General features: G+C 43.8%; 1 protein-coding gene across 2 annotated transcripts in view; it reads right to left on the bottom strand.

Annotated features, from left to right (window-relative positions):
• GRB10 (growth factor receptor bound protein 10) overlaps window positions 1-17,962 on the bottom strand; it is a 515,930-nt gene that overhangs the window by 74,096 nt on the left and 423,872 nt on the right. For both annotated transcript variants that reach the window (XM_082259307.1, XM_082259308.1), the window contains exons 10-11: window positions 14,032-14,130; window positions 12,759-12,830 (exon numbers count right to left, since the gene is read on the bottom strand). In XM_082259307.1, the coding sequence (XP_082115433.1) occupies window positions 12,759-12,830; window positions 14,032-14,130 (171 nt within the window). The remainder of the gene's footprint in view (window positions 1-12,758; window positions 12,831-14,031; window positions 14,131-17,962) is intronic.

Here is a 17,962-nt window from a genome sequence, read left to right as displayed (position 1 = left end):
ACACACCAACCGATCTAACAGCAGTGTAAGGAGGAAACAATAGGTTGAAGCTTGTTGTTACACATAGCAAGCAACTCCATAAGAAAAAGTTCCCCAAGGGTACCCCTTACTGTGTCTCTTCACCATATGTGGAGAGAATTTAGGAGTCAGGCTTTAAAGAGCAAGAAGATTCTAAATGAACCATCTTGGAGATACATGCCAAAATCCTAGCCGCTGGCCTAATATATTCAGATTATCTGGTGTGCATTGCTGACCAGAGAAAAATCTGTGGTATTACTCATGTAATCTCCAGGTTCCTGCAGACCACCTTACATTCCATTTGATTAACCATTTAGTCTAACTTGTTCAGTGGCAGGAATAGCCTGTAAAATACTCTAACAGGTGTGACCACTGCACTAGATTTACCCTTTTTGATGTACAAAAGTGTTTATAGTGAGAGAGTGGTAACTTAATGTTGCAAAAACCACAACATCTCCTGAGTTAAAAGGAAACTGTGGACTGATAGGATGACTGACGCGAATAATACGCTTCCTTATAAAAAATGTATATACGCTCACAGAGGTATCCCTACAAAATACAATAAGATTTGGGACCGCTGGCTCAAAGTCTGCCACATGTGAATAATCTTGCTGTATACATCATCCCTCACATTTATCACTCTCCCATAACAAAGTGGTGTAATTTATGATGTTGTTCCATGAAGTTTAAACTTTGTCTTGCAACAAAAACCCTTGCTGTATCTCAGGGAAACCGCACATACTTCTGTACAAATACCTTTATAAACTTGTTGACACTGAACATGAAAATTGTATATACATTGAAAGCTGTATACTGTTTTGTATTATTGTTTTGTTTTTTCATTGGATAAATAAAATAGTTTTAACTAAAAAAAGGAAACTGTGGACATTGGTCAAGCTGAAGCTTCTGGGTTACTTGTTCCCAGGCCTAAATGAAAGGATAGTGGTACCCTCATTAAAAAAGGGGGTACTAAGACAAAGCCCAAGAAACCACCTTGCTATAAGGGATACTGCTGCTAAGCTCCCAAGGCAAAGGGAAGTACACACCACTGTTGTTTTTTCCTCCTTTTACCATAGCCACAGGGCTTGCTTTTCTATCCTCATGATCACATGAGGATAACGGCAAAAATCACTCCTTCGCAAGTTGCTGTCCCAGCTGGGGAACTTTCAAAGTCGGGCTGTGTGCTTCTCAGCAGCAGCATATATAACCACACACCTTCTGGTATTCCACCTTATTTGAAAAGGGGGTGTGGGGGGGTCACAGCCTTTCACCTCTTCTGCTGTCAAATTGCTTTCTGCCATTTTCTGAACTCTCCTCAAAAAATGCACTTACCTGGCCCCCGATTTGCTTTGTCTGCAGCCAACTGTGCAGTCTTTCCCTCCTTCTCCATGAGGTGGGTCCAGACGGGGTTCACACTCTTAGCAGCCTTCTGGCTCTTAGTAGCTGAAGAGCTTGTTCTTTTGCGCATCTATGTAGGTCCGGCTGTTCTTAATATACAAACATACCCCTCCCCCTTTTTTACCTTCTCTATCTCTGCGATAAAGGGAATACCCCTGAATGGTCGCCATCCAGTCATGAGAGCTGTCAAACCAAGTCTCTGTTATCCCCACAAAATCTAAGTCCTCCTCAAACATCAGCAGCTCCAGCTCTCCCATCTTGTTAGCCAGGCTTCTGGCATTGGTATACAAGCCTCGTAATTGGTTTATCGGTGATCAGTTACAAATATCCTCATTTGATGTTTTTAGGCTGCTCTTGTGATTTCTCCCCATACCCCTCCTGGGTTTAGGAGCTCCAAACACCCTACCGCTAATGTCCCCATTTCTGCCCTCTGGATCTTGCTTTCCACTGGCTAATTCTACATCTGTACCCTCCCCCCATCACCTAGTTTAAAAGACCCTCTAACTTTTCGGCCATCTTCTCACCCAGTACGGCTGCACCCTCCCCATTTAGGGGCAATCCGTCCCTACCATAGAGCTGGTGGCCGACTGAGAAGTCGGCCCAGTTCTCCAGGAACCCGAAACCCTCCTTACTACACCAGCTCCTCAGCCACTTGTTAACTTCCCTAATCTCCCGCTGCCTCTCTGGAGTGGCTCGAGGTACAGGTAGTATTTCTGAAAATACTACCTTGGAGGTCCTACTCCTCAACTTAGCGCCTCAGTCCCTGAAATCGTTTAGGACTCTCCATCTTCCGCTGCCTATGTCATTGGTACCCACGTGTACCATGACAGCTGGGTCTTCCCCACCCAGTAATCTGTCCACCCGATCTGCGATGTGCCGAATCCAAGCGCCCGGTAAACAACAGACTGTTCGGCGCACAAGCCCGACTAAGGGGAAAAAAGCTCCCGTGAAATTACGCCATCATCTACAGCATGCTGCCAGGATCTTACCTGCGCCCTCTGCAAGGGGACCCCCCCTGAAGGTAGGACATGTTTAGGAGATACTCCGCTGCGCACCCTGAACCAGTCTCTGCACTGGGACCCTCCTGCACTATACCCACACTGTAAACAATAGGGCATGCACCTAGAGGTCTCCTACACTGTGACCCCTCCAGACTACCAGGACAGGATGCACATTATCCCAGGACCCTTCCAGAGTAGGGATAGCAGAGGTAGACCCCAGGGGTCTCTGCTGCGTCCTCTGCCTGGGACCCCCACCAGACTCCAGGTCCAGACAGGGGGAAAAGGGAGTGGGGGTAAAGCCCAGCTCACTGAGGGATTAAAAGATGGGAGGGGGGAACCTGCAGGCAGGTCCGAACGTCAATCAAGGTTACACACGTCCACCACATAAAACCGCCAAAAGGGGAGGGGGGCTGTACTTACCTTTTCAGGGTGCGGGTAACACTCCAGACAGAATCCTCACCACCGAAGTAGGGGAGCTGCCAAGGGACCGCTGTGACTCAGACCCAAGCCCAGTCGTATGCGACCCGTCTTACTCTCGCACCAGCCTCTGTCCCTGAGGCTATGACACGGCCAACCTAGCGTGTAGCTGCAGTCTGCATGCGCTCGCTGGTTGGAGGACCACTGGATCTAGATTATCCAGCCTGTCACTCAGGCCAGCAGTTGATTGTAGATCTCCCGAGGAAAAAACAAAAAAGATTTAAGGAAGGAGAAAAAAACAAATTGCTAGGACCAGAGATCCCAGCCGGGAGCCTAGGTCCTTACTTCTCACTAGACAGGTTAAAACTGATTACCTAGGGCAGAGAGGGGGGTTATATACCAAGCTGAGGATGCCCCATGGGCGTAGGCAGTTTTTTGTTCTGCCTAGTCCTACTCCCGGAGGAAGCACCATAACCCAGTATTTATGATTTATAGAGCGCTGTGTCCGACGATGAAATAAAGATTCAGGGTAAGAAAGGCATAAATCAGTGTGTACAGATCCCATGGAGTCACCAGAGCATCTGCTGCTTCTGCTAGAGGACCCCTGTACCTGGAGAAACTGTTGAGCGTTAGAGGCCAGGAGGTCCACATCCTGCTTCCCCTGTGGCACATGCTAGAACACCTCTGTGTAGGAACCAACCCTACACATTAACAGCTGAGAAGTTTGCCTGTCAATTATTTAGGCCTACAGGGCAACTTCTAATGAAATCTCAGGTGGCAGCTACACCCTATATAGAACAAAAAACTATCAGCGCAACCAAAAGCATGACTACTTAAAAGTGCATAAAATATTTTGTACAATAAATCAATAGTGCAACATATAAATAAATAAATGTGGAGACCGGCAGCACACACAATGCGCCCACACCTCACAATACAAACTCAATAACAAAATAATAGTGATGCGCCAGTCATAAATTATGCACAATAGGTGATTCACAAACTTCTAAATCAGGGTCCATAAGCAGTGCAATCATCCCAAATGTCCATATATAATGAATAAATCAATATGTAAATCAACTCCCACGTGTCCAAAAAAGTGATCCAGTGTAAACTTAAATATATACTTCTGTGAGCTGTGCAATCCCACCACCAGGTGAATTGGTCTCTCACCTCAACAGAAGACCCAGTCACGGGTCAGTAACAGCGTTGTAAACAGAGGGATCCTGAACCACATAGGCTATAGATAGCCTTTCACCTCCAGAGCGATTACCATATAAATAGGGAACAAATAAAAGATCTAGTGCTCTCTGTTTTCATCAAGCAAGCGGCTTTATTTAAACATAGGGGACCGTACTCACAAGGATGGCGATCCACAGCGCATAGCAGTCAGCGTGTAAAGGAAGAGAGACTGCATCCAGCACGCAGGCTCCGCCCCCTATACGCGTTACATGGCGCCTCACCAGCGTTAACTTGTTCGGTAGGGGTGGAGTCTGCTAGACGTGCTTTGCCTTAAGTGGCCAGGCTGATCCACGACAAGGAAGCTGATTGGATCTGTGTCATACTGCCGCCCTAAGCCTTAAGCGCGGCTCGGGACACCGAACCAGGAAATCCTCATTGATTCCTCTGTGCCACTCTAGTAAGAAAGGTTATACGCTATAGACCAGTCAATTAAAGTGCATTTCTCACACTATAATACACAGGAGACTGCATACCTATGCCGATCTCTTCCTAGCACATAATCATACAGGTGACATACTAAAAAATACATATGAAGTCACACTTTAATCACATCTAAAAAACACATCTAAAATATATAAATAAAGCAGGTCCATAAAAATATATATTAAAATTACATTAAATATATAATCAGTGGAATCAATACATAAAATCATGTTAAAAAATCATGTTAAAGGATCATGTTAAAAAACAATGACACCTACGCAATAAATGACAGAAAATTACATTAAGACCAGAATATTAATAGTATATATCTAAAACCAGATAAAATATCTATAAAAATCATAAAAACCAGAAAAAATTTGAAAAAAGTTATCACTAATAAAGCAGTTGAGGTCGAAGTCGATATTGAGGCCTCTTGGTGCTAATACCTTGGCTTCATATACCCATATATTCATATACTCTTCTACTCAACTGCCTAATATAATGACCACCTCTCCAATGTTTAGATACATGTTTAATCCCCCAGAATTGCAAGGAGTCTGGTTTCCTATCATGTATCTCTCTAAAGTGTCTCGACACATTGTGTGAAGTTTCACCTTTCTTAATATTTTTTACATGCTCAGCTATCCTCACATTCAAGGGTCTAGATGTATGGCCCACATACTGGAGCCCGCATCCACATTCGAGCATGTATACCACTCCTATAGTGGAACAAGTGATCAGGTCGTTGACTTTGTATTCTTTGCCTGTACTGTTAGATCTAAACATTTTTCTATTTTTCTGGTTATTCCGAGTTTGGCGGCATACCCCACATCTACCACATGCGTGAAATCCAGATAAAAACTGGAATAGTGTATTTTTCTTAGATATTGGGGGATCTATGACTCCTGGTGCCAGTTTATCCTTCAAAATTGGTGCTCTTTTGTAGATTGGGTATATGAAGCCAAGGTATTAGCACCAAGAGGCCTCAATATCGACTTCGACCTCAACTGCTTTATTAGTGATAGATAACTTTTTGCTGGATGCCGTCTCTCTTCCTATACACGCTGACTGCTATGCGCTGTGGAACGCCATCCTTGTGAGTACGGTCCTCTATGTTTAAATAAAGCCGCTTGCTTGATGAAAACAGAGAGAACTAGATCTTTTATTTGTTCCCTATTTATATGGTAATCGCTCTGGAGGTGAAAGGCTATCTATAGCCTATGTGGTTCGTGGATCCCTGTGTTTACAACAACGCTGTTACTGACCCGTGAATGGGTCTTCTGTGGAGGTGAGAGACCAATTCACCTGGTGGTGGGATTGCGCAGCTCACAGAAGTATATATTTAAGTTTACACAGGATCACTTTTTTGGACACGTGGGAGTTGATTTACATATTGATTTATTCATTATATATGGACATTTGGGATGATTGCATTGCTTATGGACACTGATTTATAAGTTTGTGAATCGCTTATTGTGCATAATTTTTGACTGGCGCATCACTATTTTGTTATTGGGCAGCTACACCCTTCCTACTTTACTGTTTCACTTACCTGAGAGTTTTGGATATTTGAGGTGTTAACATTTGCACTTTATTTCATTTTTGCTTTTTTGTCCTTCGGTTATATATTTTCTATATACCCAAGTCAAACTAGTGCAGGATTCTTAATGAATCTGGAAATGCTGGCTTATTGGTGGACTGGTATTTTTGGATTTTATTTTGTTCATACATACTTTAACTTCAGTGCTCCTTTCATTGTATGTATTTTATTAAGAATTTTACATTTTTGTACATTACATGATAGCATAGGCATCTAGTACAGAGGACATTTTTTGTTGTAGCCAATTTACTTCTAGGATGTAAATGTCAGAAGAGGCTGCAACATGAACCTCTACCCATCACAGGATCTGACCTACCTTTTGCAATGGTGAGACTTCTGGTTCCTTTTCAATTGATGTATGCCACTGCTGTGGCATTTTCAGACTGAATCCAGATCAGATGAGCATTCAGTGGGATAACATATCATCCAAAGCTGCAAAATGCCAAATGGGAGGCTACATTCCTCTGACAACAAAGTCCACTACAACAAGGTGCTTAGACACCTCCCTAGCTGAACATGCTTGTAGCGGAACAGGGTACCGTCACAATGCTGGCATCTGTTGCGATAATCTTCCACATCTTTCAATATAATGGAAGGAAGATTTTTATGTTACCAAGTCAGTTTAGTTATCTGTGCAGTGACACAGGATGGTCGGAAATGGAGGTGGTTTCTAACTGCATTTCATTTGGCACTCGAAAGCCCACCGTAGGAGAGGACTTTTTTTTTTTTTTGAACAAGTGGTGCTGCAGGGAACACACAGGGTTTTGGAAGAAAGCTCACTGTATTTCTGAAACAAAAGCCAGCTACTGCATGCGACCACATCTATTAGCTGCACCACAGCCCAAGCTGTAGAGAAAAATTGGATGTTTGCCTTACCGTAAAATCCTTTTCTCTGAAGTTCATTGACAGACAGCTCCAGAATCTTCATAACCATTGGGTTATGCTGCCCCCTACAGGAGTAGGACACTGGACAGGAAAAAGCTTTACCATGCCTAGGGGGTATACTCGCACTTCCTGCTATAGGCATTCAGTCTTTTTGCAAGAAGTATCAGAAGAAAAATAACCCAACTCATTAGAGGGGTGGGTGCTGTGTCCAATAATCAGAGAGAAAAGGATCTTATGGTAAGACAAAAATCCAATTTTTTTCTTTCCTTCATTGACGGACACAGCTTCAGAATCTTCTTAACCATTGGGACGTCCCAAAGCAGTGTTAAGCATAAGGGGTGGGAAAAACGGCAGAAAAAATTCCCAAAGGCTAAACCTAGCCAACCAGGTAAGATGGAGCTCAACCAGGAACAACTGGAGCTCACCTGAAAACAAAAGACCCTCAAAGACCAAGTCCTCTTAAAAAGTGTGCACAGACGACCAGGTGGCCGCCGTGCAAAACCTGCATCACTGACACCTGATGACTGGAGGCCCAAGAGGCACTAAGTGCCCGAGTAGAAATGCGCCTTAACAGGGAAAGGCGGAACCTGACCCTTAATTGAACAGGCCTGTAACACCGTCTTTCTGATTCATCTGGAAATGGTCGCGGCAGACGCGGCCAACCCTTTCTGGGGTCCATCTATAAGTAAAAATAGTGAGTCTGATTTCCTAAAGGATTCGATAGCCACTAGGAACACCCTGATCGCCCAGACCACATCCAGAGAATGAAAGGCAATTAGTTTGTTTAGGACTAGGACACAGGGAAGGCAGCACCATGTCTTCATGCAGATGGAAACCAAAAACAACCTTAGGAAGGAACGACTGACGGGCGAAGCACCACTTTATCTCTGTGAACCACTAGGCAAGGTGGACAAGACAACGCTCCCAGCTCCAACACTCTGCATGCAGAAGTAATAGCCACCAAGAAGGCCACCTTCATGGACAATGTAAGCAGAGAAATCCCAGGAACATTTTCAAAAGGAGGTTTCTGGAAAACCGACAGCACCAAATTGAGGTCCCACGAAAGCAACAGAGACCGCACAGGAGGAACCAAGTGGCAAACCCCCGGAATAAAGGTGCAAATCAAAGAATTTGTGGCCAAAGTATGTTGAAAGAAATCCGCCAAGGTCGAAACCTGGCCCTTGATGGTACCCAAGGCCAGATGTTGCTCAACACCTCGTGGAGGAAAACCAAACTCCGAGCCACCTAAAAGGTGCAGGGGTTAATCCCAAGAGATTCACACCACGCAATGTACGCTTTCCAAACGCAATGGTAACAATTCCTAGAGGAGGATCCGCTAGCTTTTAGCAGTGCGAGATCACGGACTTAGACAATCCTTTATCCTTCAGTACCTAGCTTTTGACAGCCAAGCCATTAAAGCCAGCAACTGTAAGCAAGATTGACCCTTGGACCAACAAATCTTCTCGGGGGGCAACAAATCTTGGGGGTGTGGGAGACCCCAACAAGCATCGGCGACCAAGCCACTAGAGCCACTAGGATGGCCAGATTCCCTTCTGCCTCGATCCTTCGCAGGAGTCTTGGCAGAAGTTTTTTTTAAGAGGGAAAGGGGTATCTCAGACGATACTGGCCCCAAGAAGCCACCAGTGCATCTGTGGCGTTGGCCAGAGGATCCTGAGACCATACCACAAACCTCTGCACCTTCCTTTTGAGAGAGGCCAACAGGTCCACCTTGGGTGTTCCCCACCAAAGACACAACTGATGAAACACCGAGAGGAAGTGACCATTCTCCCCTGTTCCAATGTCTGATGACTGAGATAATCTGCCCGCTAATTTTCCAGCCCTAGAAGATGCACAGCAGAGAGGGCTGGAACAAAGCGTTCTACCCACCTTACGTCTACTACTTTCCGAGCTGCCAGGACATTTCATGTGCCCCCTGGTGATTGACATAGGCCACTGCCTTGTCCGATTATGGTGACCACCATCCAGTAGAGGGGAAGTAAAGATTTTTCTTGTCGAAGCGTCGAAGAGAGAAGCCACCAAATCAGGGACCCTCTCGTTCCCCGGCTCAACAAGACCAGATTGTCTAGAGACTATGGATTCTTATCCAAGCAGCAAGAATCTCCCTTTGTAGAGGTCTCGTGAGGAACTGTGCCAACAAAACCACCTCAAAAAAGGTAGACACCATCAGGGCCAGCACCCGCATGCAAGTCCTGAGAGATGACCAACTGCTGGACAACAGGAGTTGAATTGCATCCTGCAGCTCTGTGAACTTGTCCCATAGGAGAAACACTGTGGCTGAGGCCGAGTCCCGAGGCAGACCCAGATAGTTCAACTTGGTTGATGGAACCAGAGCAGATTGCTGGAAATTCAATTTCCAACCGAACTTCTGCAGAGTATGCACAGTAATCTCCAGGTTATCTGTCAGAGCAGTCAGAAGATGATCGTCCAGGTACTCCAGTACCGCAATCCTGCTGGCACAACAATGCCAACACCAGGGCCAACACTTTATGAAGACCCGAAGAGCGGAGGCAAGACCAAAGGGTAATGCCACCAATTGATAATGCTCCTCGCCCATGGCAAGCGGAGGAAGTGCGGACGACCAACATATTGAAATATGAAGGTAAGCGTCCTTGATATCGATAGAGGCCAGAAGATCCCCTTGATATAGGGATGCCCCTACCGCATGAATGGACTTCCATTTGGAACTTCTGTACCCACACAAAGTGGCTCAAAGCTTAGAGATCCAAGATGAACCGTACCTTGTCTTCCTTCCTGGGAACTGTAAACAAGTTTGCAGAAAACCCTGGAAAACGTTCCGAATCTGGAACAGGAACAATCACCCCTTGTAGTAACAAGCCTTGCACCGCCCTAAAGAGACCTTGCAGGCAGTCTGGGGATGAAAGCAAGTTGGAAGGAAAGAACCTCACTGGAGTCCTAAACTCGATTTTGTAGCCGGACCGAATAAGCTCGTGGACCCACCTAACTTGTATCAGGGAGGTCCATGGGTCCAGAAGGACCCGCTCTCCGCTTACCAGACCAGGTCCTACCGGAACCTTCGGAGGTCCTTACAGACTTCGATCCCATCTCTTGAGATCCTGCTTAATGATACCATCCAGGGAGGACATGAACAGGCGATTCCCCACAAAGGGAAGATCAGATAAGGCCTTCTTGGAAGTCTGGTCCGCAGACCAGCATTTCAGGCACATCCTGCGCCAAATGACTACGGCTGTCATGGTCTAGAGACTAAGGGAGCGGCATCCAAAGGGGCATCACAGACAACCTGTAACCCCTTGACCAACTGAACCGCCAGCTCCGCAAAGGCAGGGAGAAGCTGTTCCCCCCTCCAGGCCCCGGCGCAAAATCTTTGCCCACTGTGACAGTCTGGGACACCAAAGCTATGGTGAACACTGGCCTAAGGATTGAACCAGGCACAGTAAAGTCTTGGTTCTCCTGTCAAAGATCTTTAAAAGCCAGAGCACTCCCTCCACCGGAATTAGGGTGGATTTATTCAGCCTGGAAACCTGAGTCCACCACAGGTGGGACTGTCCACTTATTCAGGAGAGACTCCTCAAAGAGATACTGTCTAGCGAAACGCACTCCCAGGCCAGCCCCAGTCTAGTGGGGCTCTGTCGTGGCTGACCTAGCGCGGAGCTGAGTCTGTACGCGCTCACTGGCTGGACTGGAGAGACAGGATCTAGACTATCCAGTCCGTCGCCCAGTCCAGCAATTGGTTGTAGTTCTCACAGGAACAGAAACCAATGAGAGGAATAAAATCAGTTAAAAAAAATGCTAGGACCAGAGATCCCAGCAAGGAGCTAGGTCCTTACTTCTGAGAAGGCAGAAAAAAACTGAATGCCTATAGCAGGAAGTGGAGTATACCCCCTGGGACTGCCCCATAGGTGTGGTAAAGCTTTTTCCTGCCTAGTGTCCTACTCCTGTAGAGGGCAGCATAAACCAATGGTTAAGAAGATTCCGGAGCTTTGTACGGCAATGAACGAAAGAAATGGGGCGTTTAAAATGGTGGTTTCAGCATTACAGTGCTCTTTCAGCCTTTAGTGTCTAAAAAAAAATGAAAAAGCAGTAACAGACCCAAGGTGCAAAACATTTGAGGGAAACAACGCACTGAAGCTGTAGGGGACAGAACAGCATATGTGCGCAATACCTTCCCCTCCAGCAGTGAGGTCACATGAATTTCTGATGTGAAGCACAAATTGTGGAGGCTGAAGCTGTATTGGAGGCTGCAGCACAAGTAACACTCATCCTCCACATCAGTTACACAAAAAAGCCCTATTGCAATAAAAAGGACAGTTTATTTAAATTGATAAAATTAGACATCTGCAGCTAACCCCAGGGGTGAGTAAACCGAGACTGGGGCACTGCCATAGCTCTAACCAAGACTACGGCTCCTTTCACACTAGCCGACTTCAAACTTTGGAGAGCAACTTTGAAGTGACTGACTTTTACACTCTGTCATTGAAGCTGTGTTGAATCAAAGTAGTGCAGAAACCTTTTGTGAATTCGTACCGACTTCAGTAACCTCAATTGGAATGGCTCTCAGATATATGGCATTTAACATGCCCTGCAACCTGTGATCTCAAGCCACATCCTAAGTCATACAGGTGTGAAAGGAGCTTAACAGGTCAATCTGCAAAGTGTAATAGAATCCTGTAAAACTCAAACACAGAGTGGGTTATCCAGCAAAAATGTCACAAACCACTAGTATACTTAATGTAGTGGGAAAACCAGCACTCACTAATTGACTAGAAAAACTTTCAGGATTTAAGTGTCCATCTTAAATATACCAGCAAATGTTAAATAAAAGAATCTTTTGAATAAATAAATAATAGAGCTGAAGAAAAATGTGTCTACTCTTCAGAGGACCCTAGCAAAAACCTGAACGAAGCTGGTAGTGGGAGGGGTTATTCCCGGCTAGGCTACAGTTTATTTTGTTTTCCATTGTCCAATTCTCCTGTAGATGGCAGTGTAACCGAAAAGACGCAAGATTTCCTGTATCCGTCAAAGGATGAGAAACTAAATTAGGATCACGGACCCTTTAAAAAAAAAAAAAAAGGAAAAAAAGAAAAAAAGAAAAAAAAAAAACGCTATACTAAAGATACAATCTTTGAGATTTTCAGGTTAATCATTAGCGGGTCACTGCAACTATCAGAAAATGAACCATTGTAATACAATCAGAAAATCATATAGACACCCATTTACTCTAGACCCCATAAAAAGCCTATAAAGGAATTAAATTAGAGGGTTATCACCACTTTCAGAAAAAAAATAGATTCAAATATATTTGGTTGCTTATTCTGTTTGTTAGTCTGTGCATATAATTAAGTCTACGACACCCAAGTGAAAATTTGTGTTATTGAGATATTTGCCAGCAAAGATGGTCAATATGCAGGTTCCTGGTAATGACATTTTTTTATAAAAAGATCTGAAATTGTATTGGCTATGAATGTGATCAATGCAGTAAGCAAGCCAAGGTTATGTGTTTGCATAACATTTTTGCCTTTGTCTAAACTCAAAATGTGCCCTTGTTGAGCATTCAAATATGTTTGGACATGAAGGGGGGCAAATAAACTATTTACAACACATTTTTCCCTATTCAAACTGAAGTTAACTTATTACCATGTAACAAACCTCAGGAAAAGAAGCATTTTTCAAAGTGACAAAATATATGTGCTGTACCATAAGAAATAAAAAAAAACCTTTCAACAAAACAGTAGGCATCATACAAATCTTTTAGCAACAAAACAGCAGGAACCTACAGGTGCTGCGAAGTTTGTTTGCAGATTTTTCTGTTGAGGAATTCTGTAGTTCTGATAGAGCAGCATACCATACTGTAAAAAAAAGGAGAAATAAAATTGAATTATACAGAAAAGCAGAAAATGGAACCTGCCATAACTCTAGCATACTGTTGCTCATGTGATATAAAAGTACATACATGCAACTATATACATCCCCACATACATACTGAACAAATACACACACACCCTACTGCCGTTTACTGATCACCCAACACTGAAAGAATCTTACACAACAGAAAAACTGCATTAACAATTTCACAGAAAAGCAAGAGTTGGCATAGTAGTCTTGGTTCAAGTCACTAAACTAGGTGTATTTACCCAACAATTCTCAGCTATCAATGTTAAAGATAAGTTACTTTGGTATATTAAAATGACTGTTACAGGTTAGGGAATTGCACAAAAAACAGAAAAAGATTTACACACAAACCCAACACTAACTTTAAAGCCTCCACAGGAGGTCCAAGAGATTAGGGGGGTCAATAGGCAAGATTGTGTCACATGTGTTCATTAACTGCACACCTTTATTTTAGTATTTTGGCAGAATCAGCAACTGCCAGGCTTTTAAATCAATCTATACTATGCTTTTAGGGTTGCCATCTTCATCTCCGTTACACAAATCCTTCCTTCATAATACTGGTAACTGCATACCGATTTTCAGAACAGCTCAAATCATTGAAGAGGAGCTCCAGGCTCCCGCAGAAAAAAAATTAATGTCAGCAGCTACAAATATGGAGGGGAGGTGGGCAGAGGCAGATAAGTGGAGCTTCCTCTTTTGGATGGAGCTCTGCTTTAAATTCTGTAGGTTGTACTTAACAGCATTTAGGCAGATACAAGTTTCCTATTTTAGTTGTACAAATGCTTGAATTTTGTTTAATTGTACATCAAGCTATCTTTGTACTAGATTCCTGCAATCTCCTGTACATCATTATTTAGACTAGGAGATAATGAAGTAGTTTGGTGTCTCAAGAAGAAAGTGCAGAGATGATCATCAGTGAGCTACAGGTCCTCTATTCAAATCACAGCCTTGACCACGTTTGAGTCTAAATAAAAACGGTCAAGAAATGGTTATTGTGTATGATTGTGGTGTGCTATGGTTCATAATCATGGTGTCGAAATTGAAAAAAAAAAAAAACCATCAGAACAAAGACATGCCTATACCAACACTTTATCAAGTTATTTACCTACCAACACTATTACCTGCTTTTTCCATTGTATTTCTCTCATGAAGTTTTACCTTCAAAAGTCTAAATGCAGTCATCCAACATGTCCTACTTTGCTCGTCTTCTGCACACAGAAATCGCAGGTCTTTAATGTCAGTTCGGACTCTGTTGGGCTACATCACAAAATGTCAAGGCACTATTTGAACAAGAGCATACTTGTAAAACCTCACGCTGCTAATCATTCTCTCAGATCCCCCAACCCCGCCAACATGTTTGTTCCCAATTTCTTCTCATATATACAGTGGTAATATAGAGTAGGCAGTGATTAAAGTGTATACGTTTTACTCAGGTGGCCCACTTGCCCCCTTGTGATCTTTGTTAATTGAGAAAATTTTACAAAAAGTTAAATATCACATGTAGAATAAAATTACACATAGAATTCAGACAACGATGTGTGATCATAATTGACAGCACAACAAAAATGGTCTTAGGGAAATCAGCCTTTTAAAAAAAACAAAACAAAAAAAAAAAAAAAAAAACCTATGTACCATCATGCACAATGACAGAAAAGACTGCATGATTTTGCAGTTTATTCCCACTGGTTGTATGCAAGAAAGTACAAGGCATCAAGTGGCATCTAAATTCACAGCTACAATGCAGGCACTGCAGATAGCAAAAAATGTCATGTTTACTAGAACTTCCTTCCGCTATTAATTTGGAAGGGCACCAAAGAGGAGCCCTGCGGCTGGACAAAATTCCTTTGTTACTAGCAATACTGCACTTTTAATGTAGTCATTTGAAAGGATAGTTGTATGTTCAGGTAACCAAATGGCAAGCAGATGAGCAGAAGTGCAGCACCATCACTAAAACTAAAAACACTTATATAGTACAGTGCATCCTGTGTTTACCAGTTTATGATCCTGCTGCTCCTATGAATGAACCTGACTGCACCCACAAGCTTTTGACAAGTGGATGATGTCTGCCTCAAGCTGGCTTATACAAAATGGGACAGTCAGAGGCAGACACCAACCACTTGCCTGCAGTTTGCAGACACAGCTAGGTCTACTAATAGGAGTAGCAGCACTGTGGGAATATAACCGTACAGATTTCATGTACTAAAGGCTGCACATATCTACCATATCTAAACTTAACCTTTTCAACCAGACCTACAGCTATCCTTTTTCTCTACATAAGACATTTAAAAGATGACTGACATGCAGCTCAATCTCCTGAATATATTTTGCATCAGGTACAATTATTTGCAATTTAATTTTACCTGATGCAAAATATATTCAGGAGATTGAGAATCCATTTTTTCTTTTTTGGAATATATACAACAAGATGTTCCAGGTATTTTAATTAATTATTTAAAATTACTTTAACAGGTTAAAGCTAATTTGGTTTTGTTCATTGGTTTGCAAACCAAATTAGCTTTAACCTGTTAAAGTAATTTTAAATAATTAATTAAAATACCTGGAACATCTTGTTGTATATATTCCAAAAAAGAAAAAATGGATTTTTGTAAGAACTTACCGTAAAATCCTTTTCTCTGAAGTTTATCGACAGACGCAACTCCTTATCTACATGACTCATAGGGTTATGCTCCTCCTCCTAGGAATAGGCACTAGGCAGAAAAAAAGCTTAACCACACCTATAGGGGCTGTGTCTGCAGGCAAAACCCCTCAGACTCTGCTATGAAACAGTTTAGTTGCAAGCAGTGTTTAGAAGACAAAAAACCCCATACCTCAGAAGTACAGGGGCGGGTGCTACGTCTGTCGAACTTCAGAGAAAAGGATTTGACGCTAAATTCTTCGAGAAATGCAGTTTTCTCCATCGTTCGACAGACGCAGCGCCTTATCTTCATGATTCATAGGGATGTCCCAAAGCAATATAATTATGCGGGGTGGGAAAATGCAGTTTTGCAAAATGCAAAATGTAAGTCCCAGTGGCTAAACTTAGCCAACCAGGTAACTTTAAGCTCAACCAGAAAAAATTGAACCCTCAAAAAGAGAAACTAAACAGAGTTCTCTTTTAAACTGCAGCCTGCAAAACCTTGCTGTCAAAAGAAGCATCCGTGGATGCCAACACATCTACCTTATAGAATTTTGTGAATGTATGCACAGACAACAAAGTTGCCGCCTTGCAAACTTGTAGCACTGACGCCTGATGGCGAAAAGCCCAGGAGGCACTCCGCGCTCTCGTAGAATGAGCCTTCACTGGGAAAGGAGGAACCTGACTCCTCAGTGAATAGGCCTGTACCACAGTCTGCCTAATCCATCTGGAAATGGTCGCAGCACACGCAGCCAATCCCTTATGAGGTCCATCAGTAGGAACAAAAAGAGTGTCTGATATTCTAAAGGACTCTGATCTCTAAATACACCCTGATCGCCCAAACCACATCCAAAGAATGCAAGGCATACTCCTTAGAAAGCTGAGGTTTAGGGCAAAGTGAAGGCAACACAATGTCTTCACTCAGATGAAAATCAGAAACCACCTTAGGAAGGAATGACTGATTAGGTCGAAGTACCACCTTATCCCTGTATACGGTCAGATAAGGTGAGTGGCAAGACGACACCAATTTAGATACCCTGCAGGAAATCTCCCGAATTTTTTCAAAAGGAGGCTTCTGAAGAACAGATAACACAAGATTTAGATCCCACGGAGGTAACAGGGATCGCCTCGGAGGAGCCATATGGCGCACTCCCTGTACAAAAGTACGGATTAAGACATGCGTGGCTAAAGAGCGTTGAAAATATATAGCCAAAGCCAAAATTTGGCCTTTGATAGTACCCAAAGCCAACGCTGTTCAACCCCTTTATGCAAAAAAAAGCCAAAACCATGAAATGTACGATTTGCATGTACAAGGGTAAATCTGCCTGGAAGTTTACTTCCTAGCCGTCATGAGTGTAAGAATCAGAAAGACCCCCATCTCTCAACACCTGACTTTCAACAGCCATGCTTTAAAGCCAGCGACTGTAAAGTAGGATGGAAGATTGGACATTGAGACAGCAGATCTTCCCTGAGAAGAAGTCTCCAATGGGGTATCAGTGACCAGCCTTATCAGGTCTGCGTACCAAGACCGGCGAGGCCAGTCTGGAGCCACCAGAATGTTTTCCACCTCTATTCTGAGCAGAAGCCTCGGCAGGAGTTTCAATGGGGGAAATGCATAAATCAGCCGATACTGACTCCAAGGAGCCACCAGTGTGTGTGTCTGTGGAGTCGGCCAGAGGATCTCGAAACCTGGCTACGAATCTCTGCACCTTCTTGTTGAGGTGAGAGGCAAACAGATCAATCTTGGGAGTTCCCTACCGAACACACAGGAGGCGGAACACACCTCTGGATGTAGGGACCACTCTACTTGATCCAACACCTGAAGACTCGAATTTGCCTGCCAATTTTTCGCACCTGGAATGTGTACAGCAGAGAGGAATGGAACAAAAGCTTTCTGCCTAGGCCAGAATCCTGGCCACCTCCTTGGCGGCAAAGACACTCTTGGTGCCCCCCTAGTGACTGATGTAAGCCATAGCCGTGGTGTTGTCTGATTAAATCCGAACTGGACAACCTTGCAGACGAGTCGTCCAATGACTCAGACAAAGCTTTTCGCTCTGAGCTTCAAAACATTTCTCTGCAGTTTTGACTCTTCCATCGTCCAGGTACCCTGGGCACAGAGCTTCCCCAGAACCCCGCCCCAGCCCGACAGGCTGGCATCCGTGGTTACCACCATCCAAAACAACGGAAGGAAGGACTTGCCAAGGCACAGCACTGGAGACTGAATCCACTACAACAGAGCAGATTTTGTGTTGTGGCTCTACCGAATCACTGAATCCAAGGACTTTGGATCCTTGTTCCACTTTACAAGAATCTCCCTTTGCAAAGGCCTTGTATGGGACTGGGCATGCGGAACTGCCTCAAAAGGTCGATACTATCAGACCCAAGGCTCGCGTGCAAACTCAGCGGACAAAAAGTTGTCCCCTGCAACTTTTGCAGCTTGTCTGGGGGAAGAAA

Source organism: Pelophylax lessonae (genome assembly GCF_965119305.1).
Source record: "Pelophylax lessonae genome assembly, chromosome: 5".
Taxonomy (NCBI): Eukaryota; Metazoa; Chordata; class Amphibia; order Anura; family Ranidae; genus Pelophylax; species Pelophylax lessonae.
The sequence above is the reverse complement of the archived record's forward strand: the minus strand, read 5'-3'. Positions and strand labels throughout refer to the sequence as shown.